Source organism: Cherax quadricarinatus, chromosome 26 (genome assembly GCF_038502225.1).
Source record: "Cherax quadricarinatus isolate ZL_2023a chromosome 26, ASM3850222v1, whole genome shotgun sequence".
NCBI classification, from domain to species: domain Eukaryota; kingdom Metazoa; phylum Arthropoda; class Malacostraca; order Decapoda; family Parastacidae; genus Cherax; species Cherax quadricarinatus.
Window position 1 is genome coordinate 15,809,995 of NC_091317.1, and position 8,025 is coordinate 15,818,019.

At 39.6% G+C, this 8,025-nt stretch overlaps 1 protein-coding gene across 1 annotated transcript in view; it reads left to right on the plus strand.

The window, feature by feature from the left end:
* Window positions 1-827: 827 nt before the first annotated feature.
* The window catches only part of LOC128691519 (limbic system-associated membrane protein-like), a 35,624-nt gene continuing 28,426 nt past the window's right edge, over window positions 828-8,025 (plus strand). The window contains exons 1-2 of the mRNA XM_053780369.2: window positions 828-1,161; window positions 3,685-3,860. Of these exons, the coding sequence (XP_053636344.2) occupies window positions 1,101-1,161; window positions 3,685-3,860 (237 nt within the window). The 5' untranslated portion in view covers window positions 828-1,100. The remainder of the gene's footprint in view (window positions 1,162-3,684; window positions 3,861-8,025) is intronic.

Here is an 8,025-nt window from a genome sequence, read left to right on the forward strand (position 1 = left end):
TGACTCAATAAAAGCTTGTTCAGCAACGTGTGTCTTCGTTTCAGTTTTTTTTTTTTTTCACGTGATAGAAAGTCGCATCATTTTAAACTGCACCAACAGTAATATCAACAGAAGCATCATTCTCAACTACATCAACAGCAGTATCAACAGAAGCTGCGTTTCTTTGTTTTTTTCTCGAGTTATTTCGTTGCTTGGCTCCCTGAATTTGTTTGCTTATACAATGGCTTCCGAGCTTCCACTGACCGGATCATCTTACGACAAACAACCGTTTTACGGGGGCTTCCTCCAGCGAATAAACCAGCAACAACAAATGTTTAATATTCTTAATCTAACAGCCATAAGATAGCAGTCGCCGCAGCCGTGTCCTTAAGCAAATCCGTGGCGCTGTGTCTCCAACATACAGCCGGCGTTACCGAACTGCTTATCCTTTGACAAACGCCCGTGTCAGGTGATTTTCCCGGGGAACGAACCGATAACACCTGTGTAATTACTCGCTCTGAAGAAGGTCTCAACCAATACCGAAGACTCTGGCATCATTTCTATTTACTGAGCCTCCGTTACGAGAAATTAGTTTCCTGAAAAAAATCAGAAACCTTAAATACTGCGACAAATCAAATTTGTGCTTCATTTAATATGATTTATGTGAAATGTTGGGTATTTTTTTCCCTCTTAAAATGTTGGGTATTTTTTTCCCTCTTAAAATGTTGTTCGGAGCGTGAATATGATTAAATTTATTGATAATTTATGCGTTTGGAGTTACACTGTAAATATCCGAGATATTTTTCTACTGTGCCTGACACACTTTCCCTTCAGAAGGCTGTGGTGAGGCGGACGTAGAAAGGAGCCACCTGGAGGACGTAGCAAAGAGCCACCTGGCGGACGTAGAAAGGAACCACCTGGAGGACGTAGCAAAGAGCCACCTGGCGGACGTAGCAAAGAGCCACCTGGAGGACGTAGCAAAGAGCCACCTGGCGGACGTAGCAAAGAGCCACCTGGCGGACGTAGCAAAGAGCCACCTGGCGGACGTAGCAAAGAGCCACCTGGCGGACGTAGCAAAGAGCCACCTGGCGGACGTAGCGAGGAGCTACCTGGTGGGCGTGATGTGGGTGTGGGCGGCTCTACTACTCCTCCTCACCCAAGTCTGCCTCGGTGGTCTTCCAGGTGAGTTGCAAAAGACCAAGTTAAACTGACTTAATTAACAGGTTAAAACGTCTCCGCGATGAATGTTTAACACTAAACCACATCTTTCTTTACGAAGTGTTTCACCTTAAAGAAGTTATCCAGATTATAAACGAAACAATAACATATTTAGTATAATATGTTAACTGCTAAATTGATCCTCGCTTAATGATTAACGACATAAATAAATTCACAAGATAATATCCCCTATATAATAAGATAATGTCCCCTGTCCTGTAAGATAATTTCCCCCTATAGTAAGATAATTTCCCCTCTATAGTAAGATAATTTTCCCTCTATAGTAAGATAATTTCCCCTCTATAGTAAGATAATTTCCCCTCTATAGTACGATAATTTCCCCTCTATAGTAAGATAATTTTTCCTCTATAGTAAGATACTATAGAGGGGAAATTATCTTACTATAGAGGAAAAATTATCTTACTATGGAGGGGAAATTATCTTACTATGGAGGGAAAATTGTCTTACTGTAGAGGGGAAATTATCTTACTATAGAGGAAAAATTATCTTACTATAGAGGGGAAATTATCTTACTATAGAGGGAAAATTATCTTACTATGGAGGGAAAATTGTCTTACTGTAGAGGGGAAATTATCTTACTATAGAAGGGAAATTATCTTACTATAAAGGGAAAATTATCTTACTATAGAGGGAAAATTATCTTACTATAGAGGGGAAATTATCGTACTACAGAGGGGAAATTATCTTACTATAGAGGGAAAATTATCTTACTATAGAGGGGAAATTATCTTACTATGGAGGGAAAATTGTCTTACTGTAGAGGGGAAATTATCTTACTATAGAGGAAAAATTATCTTACTATAGAGGGGAAATTATCTTACTATAGAGGGGAAATTATCTTACTATAGAGGGGAAATTAAGATAATTTCCCCTCTATAGTAAGATAATTTTCCCTCTATAGTAAGATAATTTCCCCTCTGTAGTACGATAATTTCCCCTCTATAGTAAGATAATTTTCCCTCTATAGTAAGATAATTTTCCCTTTATAGTAAGATAATTTCCCTTCTATAGTAAGATAATTTCCCCTCTACAGTAAGACAATTTTCCCTCCATAGTAAGATAATTTTCCCTCTATAGTAAGATAATTTCCCCTCTATAGTAAGATAATTTTTCCTCTATAGTAAGATAATTTCCCCTCTACAGTAAGACAATTTTCCCTCCATAGTAAGATAATTTTCCCTCTATAGTAAGATAATTTCCCCTCTGTAGTACGATCATTTTCCCTCTATAGTAAGATAATTTTCCCTTTATAGTAAGATAATTTCCCCTCTATAGTAAGATAATTTCCCCTCTATAGTAAGATAATTTCCCCTCTATAGTAAGATAATTTCCCCTCTATAGTAAGATAATTTCCCCTCTATAGTAAGATAATTTCCCCTCTATAGTAAGATAATTTTTATTTGCTTGACAAAATATTTTTTTTACAATTGTTGTAGTAAGAAAAGATGGTTTGCCATATATACAATTTAAACCCTCAGAATTTGTTGAAATTTAAAGGACTTTTTTTAAATAAACAAGAAAATTTAACTAGAAAATATGTCTTACCACAAAAAAATTATTAACAAGTTAATTACCAGACGTAAATAAGAAGACTGACTTGCATATTTGACCTAATTTAAGGTGAAAATTACAATATTCTAACCAAGGCCATTTAAGGAATGCACAAAAAACTGCCGCCTAAACACAAGGCACTTTTCCCTCACCCAGTTGAAAAATATTTGCAACAACTCCGTAATTTTCTTCAGTAACGCATTTTCAATTAGAGGTCTGGGCAACGTATTCCAGTTGCGTTTTGTAGCTGGTAGCCACTGATGGTGTTTAGCCGACGGCAGAGTGAAGTATAGACTGGGACACTAGCAGCAGGGTGTCTTCTGTTCTTCTGTTATGCTAGCTGCTGCGGATCACCTGTGTGAGCCTTGATTACAAGACACCTGCACGTGAATCATGGGTAAATGCATCGGAACTTGCCATTAAGGGCGCAAACGCATTCGTACGCACGCATGTTCTAATGGGTGGTTGGGCGTTAATAAATGCGCTAGCCGTAAACTATCTTCATGTGTATGAGTTTATACTCGTAGACACACACTCACATACACACACACACACACACACACACACACACACACACACACACACACACACACACACACACACACACACACACACACACACACACACAGTTCTTCACCCTGGTAAGAACAAAAGTGTCCTCTATGGAAGCGTGATTCGATAATCTGAATTACATTAATTCTGTGAAAGATCTGAATGCTATGAATTACGGAAGTTATTTTAATGTTGTGTAGATAAATATACGTATATACGCACAGTTCAAGACATTTTTTGAAGGAACGTTTCGCCATTTGTGGTGAAACGTTTCCTCAGTAAATTCCTGGAACTACGCATATGTGTATTCATCTCCTTGTTAGTCGTCATCTTCTAAGGTGTTCGTAACTTTCTTCTGGCCAGGCGGGGAGGGTGGCGAGGGCGGGGAAGAGCTGCCCGCCCACAAGAGACAGTCTGTGCAGTATTCCACACTAGTGGGACCTTCCTTCCTCAACACGTCTCTCCACGCCCACGCCCACGCTCTCATCGGACAGATCGCCCACCTCACCTGCGTAGTCAGGAACCTGCATAACTACACAGTAAGTATCCTTTTATAACCTTCAATCTACTCGTTGTAGGAATGATTAAAGAGCCTTTGATTTTTTTTTTTAAATTCTTCAACCTGTGGAATGATTTAAGAAATCATTATCTTCCCCCAGACTATAGGTTCTGTGGAATAATTTCAGTTCATGATTATTCCACAGTCTGCATGGTATGGTATTACACAAAGAGTCGAACAAGTGTCGGTCACAGCGTGAGGAACTGTGGAGCCTCCAGTCATTTTCCGCTAATGGCAGTGTTCGGTCTCGGACCAGTTAGGCTGTCGTTGCCTTCAATTTGGAAAGTGAACTTCAGACGCAATTTCGGTCTTTTGTGATCCATTATCAGGTGCTGGACTAATATTAGGTACTGGATCAATGTCAGGTGCTGGACCAATACCATGTCCTGGACCAATGTCAAGTGCTGGACCAATATTAGGTCTTGGACCAATATCAGATCCTGGACCAATACCATGTCCCGGACCAATGCCAAGTCTTGGACCAGCGCCATGTCCTAGACCAATTTCACGTCCTGGAGTACCATGAGGACCCTGAAGAGCACCTGGGAAATGGCAGAAAAACCTAGATCGATTCAGGGAAGGACAAATCCAGCTCCAGTTCGATTGATGACGAGCTCTTGACCGACATCAAAACAATCCTCCCTATCTTCCAGGGACAAGATTCGAACAGACTATAAAAATAATCTTATTTCCGAACCCATAAATCCACCCCCCCCAAAAAAAAAAATCTGGATCATAGACGAATAAACACTTTCAATATAGTGATATTTCTTCTATTTAAAAAAAAATTAAAACTACAAAAAAGTCAAAAGATTTACAACCCTCCGAAACTTATTTTTTCAAAAGTTATTTTTCCAAAATTAAAAAAAATCTAAGGAAATTAAATAAAGAATGCCATCGCTGGAAAGAGGGAGAGATGTGATAACTACGTAGAAAGCGCTGGAAAAAAAATATACATTAAGTGAGGGGACTGTGTCTGGTGATTACTGTAGGTAGGATCGAGCCTCCACCACTCAATGAGCTGACCCGAGAGGGTTTAGAGGTTCATGTAAATGCAACCACTAATAATTAGAGATCAAACTCGACCCTTGGAAAAAGGCCTCTGCGAGTACAACTCTGGGTACAACTCTGGGAGTGCAGCTGAGTACAACTCTGAGCACAAACGCGCACGCACACACACACACACACACACACACACACACACACACACACACACACACACACACACGCACACACACACACACACACACACACACACACACACACACACATACACACACACAAAGAAGACTGCAAGAAGGCCTTCGACAGTTCCTCACAAGAGATTAGTGCAGAAGCTAGAGGCTCAGGTGCGTATAACAGGAAGGGCACTGTAATGGATCAGAGAATATCGGACAAGGAGGCAACAACGAGTCAAAGTACGTGATGAGGTATCACAGTGGGCACCTGTGACGAGCGGAGTCCTAGGACCAGTGCTATTTCTGGTATATGTGAATGACATGATGGAAGGGATAGACTCAAAAGTGTCCCTGTTCGCAGATGATGTGAAGTTAATGAGAATTACATCAGATGAGGATCAGGTAGGACTTCAAAGAGACCTGGACAGACTAGACACCTGGTACAGCAACTTGCTTCTAGAATTTAACCCCGTCAAATGCAAAGTCATGAAGATCATGGAAGGGCAAAGAAGACCACAGACGGAGTATAGGATATGTGGCCAAAGACTGCAAACCTCCCTCAAGGAGAAAGATCTTAGGGTGAGTATAACACCCAGCACGTCTCCGGAAACACACATTAACCAGATAACTGCTGGAGCATATGGGCGCCTGGCAAACCTGAGAATAGCTTTCCGATACTTCAGTAAGGAATCATTCAAGATACTGTACACCGTGTACGTCAAGTCCATACTGGAGTATGCAGCACCTGTTTGGAACCCACACCTAGTCAAGCACGTCAAGTAATTAAGTAATTAGAAAAAGTGCAAAGGTTTGTGACAAGGCTAGTTCCAGAGCTAAGAGTAATGTCCTACGAAGAAAGGTTAAGGGAAATCGGACTGACGACAATGGAGGACAGGAGGGTTAAAGGAGACATGATAACGATATACAAAATACTGCGAGGAATAGATACGGTGGACAGAGACAGGATATTCCAGAGATGGGACACAGAAACAAGGGGTCACAATTGGAAGTCTAAGACTCAAATGAGTCAAAGAGATGTTAGGAAGTATTTTTTAGTCTTAGAGTAGTCAGGAAGTGGAGTAGTCTAGCAAATGATGTAGTGGAGGCAGGAATCATACAAGGCTTTAAGACGAGGTATGATAAAGCTCATGGAGAAGGGAGAGAGGGAACCTGGTAGCGACCAGTGAAGAGCCGGGGCCAGGAGCTGTGAATCAACCCCTGAAACCACAATTAAGTGAGTACACACACAGTAATGGCCTCTGCTATCCTGCATGATAACACCGCCAGGAAAATCTCTTCGCATTTACCTGAGGCAAAACTTAAACTGAATTTCATGTTAACCAAAGAAGAAAAAAAAAAAACATACGTAAATCTCATCAAACTTTTTTCACCAAATTTCCAGACGCGTTAGAATCCTCCCTTTTTTCCGAGTCAGAGAGGAGGTAATGGTGTGCAAAGATACGTTTATACACGCACTCACACGCGCACTCGCACTCACACACACACACACACACACACACACACACACACACACACGCACACACACACTCACACACACACACACACACACACACACAAATTCAAGTCAATCAGTTCAAGATTATATTACACAGAGACACAGTATATCAAGTTTAGGTCTTCTGTACGACTGATCTATCTTCTACAATATATTTAATCAGAGTTTCATTCATGAATTTCCCAGCGACACAGAATATTAGTTGGTCAGTTTACTGGATTTGAAACCTGTCAACTGTACGAGGGACGAAGCAAGATAACATCACGGTAATTCATACATATTTTTACATTAATATCTCTGAATATGAGCCTACATACCACCATGGTTATATATATATATATATATATATATATATATATATATATATATATATATATATATATATATATATATGCAATAAGATCACAGTAAACAGGTGATTTCGGAATATGCAAAATAACCACTCTGAAAGAATAGAGTGGTTATTTTGCATATTCTGAAATCACCTGTTTACTGTGATCTTATTGCATATATATATATATATATATATATATATATATATATATATATATATATATATATATATATATATATATATATATATATATATATATATATATATATATATTACTCATTAAACACATTAATTCAGATGTAATGTGCACATGTCTACACGCTCTTTTATGTGAATCAAATGCAACATACAGATACCTACATACTCTTGTTTATGTATTAAATATAATCCCAAACTACTAATCTCCTTGACAACCTAACCGGACGTACCTTAACTAACCTAACCTACCTCAACTTTAAGCTAACCTTTACTTCCATAACCTGACCTGCCCAAACCTTACCTACACTACCCTAACTAAACCTACTTTACCATCAGATAAGATTTGTTTAGTGCGTTATCGAGGACTGTCTTATTTCCATTGTGGTTCTTTAGTCTTGTCCCCCAGGATGTGACCTACACCAGCAGATTTACACTCGGGTACCTACTTACTGCTAGGTGGACAGGGATATTAGGTATAAGGAGACACGCTCAACGTTTCCACCCATACAGGGAATCGAACTATGGACACAGTGTGTATGTGAAAGCGAAAGCGTAGCCAACCCAGGCACGGGACCTAATCTACCATAAGCTAAGCTGAAATTCGAAAAAAAATCTTTAAATAGCGAGAGTTCCCAGAAATTCAGCCTAGGTAATTTAGCGGAGAACAAACAGTGTACACTGGAGGTAAGTTGCTCAGGGTGATTCTCCTGGTGTCTCCGAATTAAACTGCGAAACTCATCAATTTATTTTGGATCAGTTTGCAGCTGTCAGCGCCGGGGAGGCTAAATCATTTTAAAATGGAAAATGAAGCAATTGAAAGCCATTCAAATATGATTAATCTTCAATCTGAAATTCCAGTAAACTAAAAAAAAAATAATATCATTTCTCCACTTAACCCTAAATACTCTACCTCCCTCTC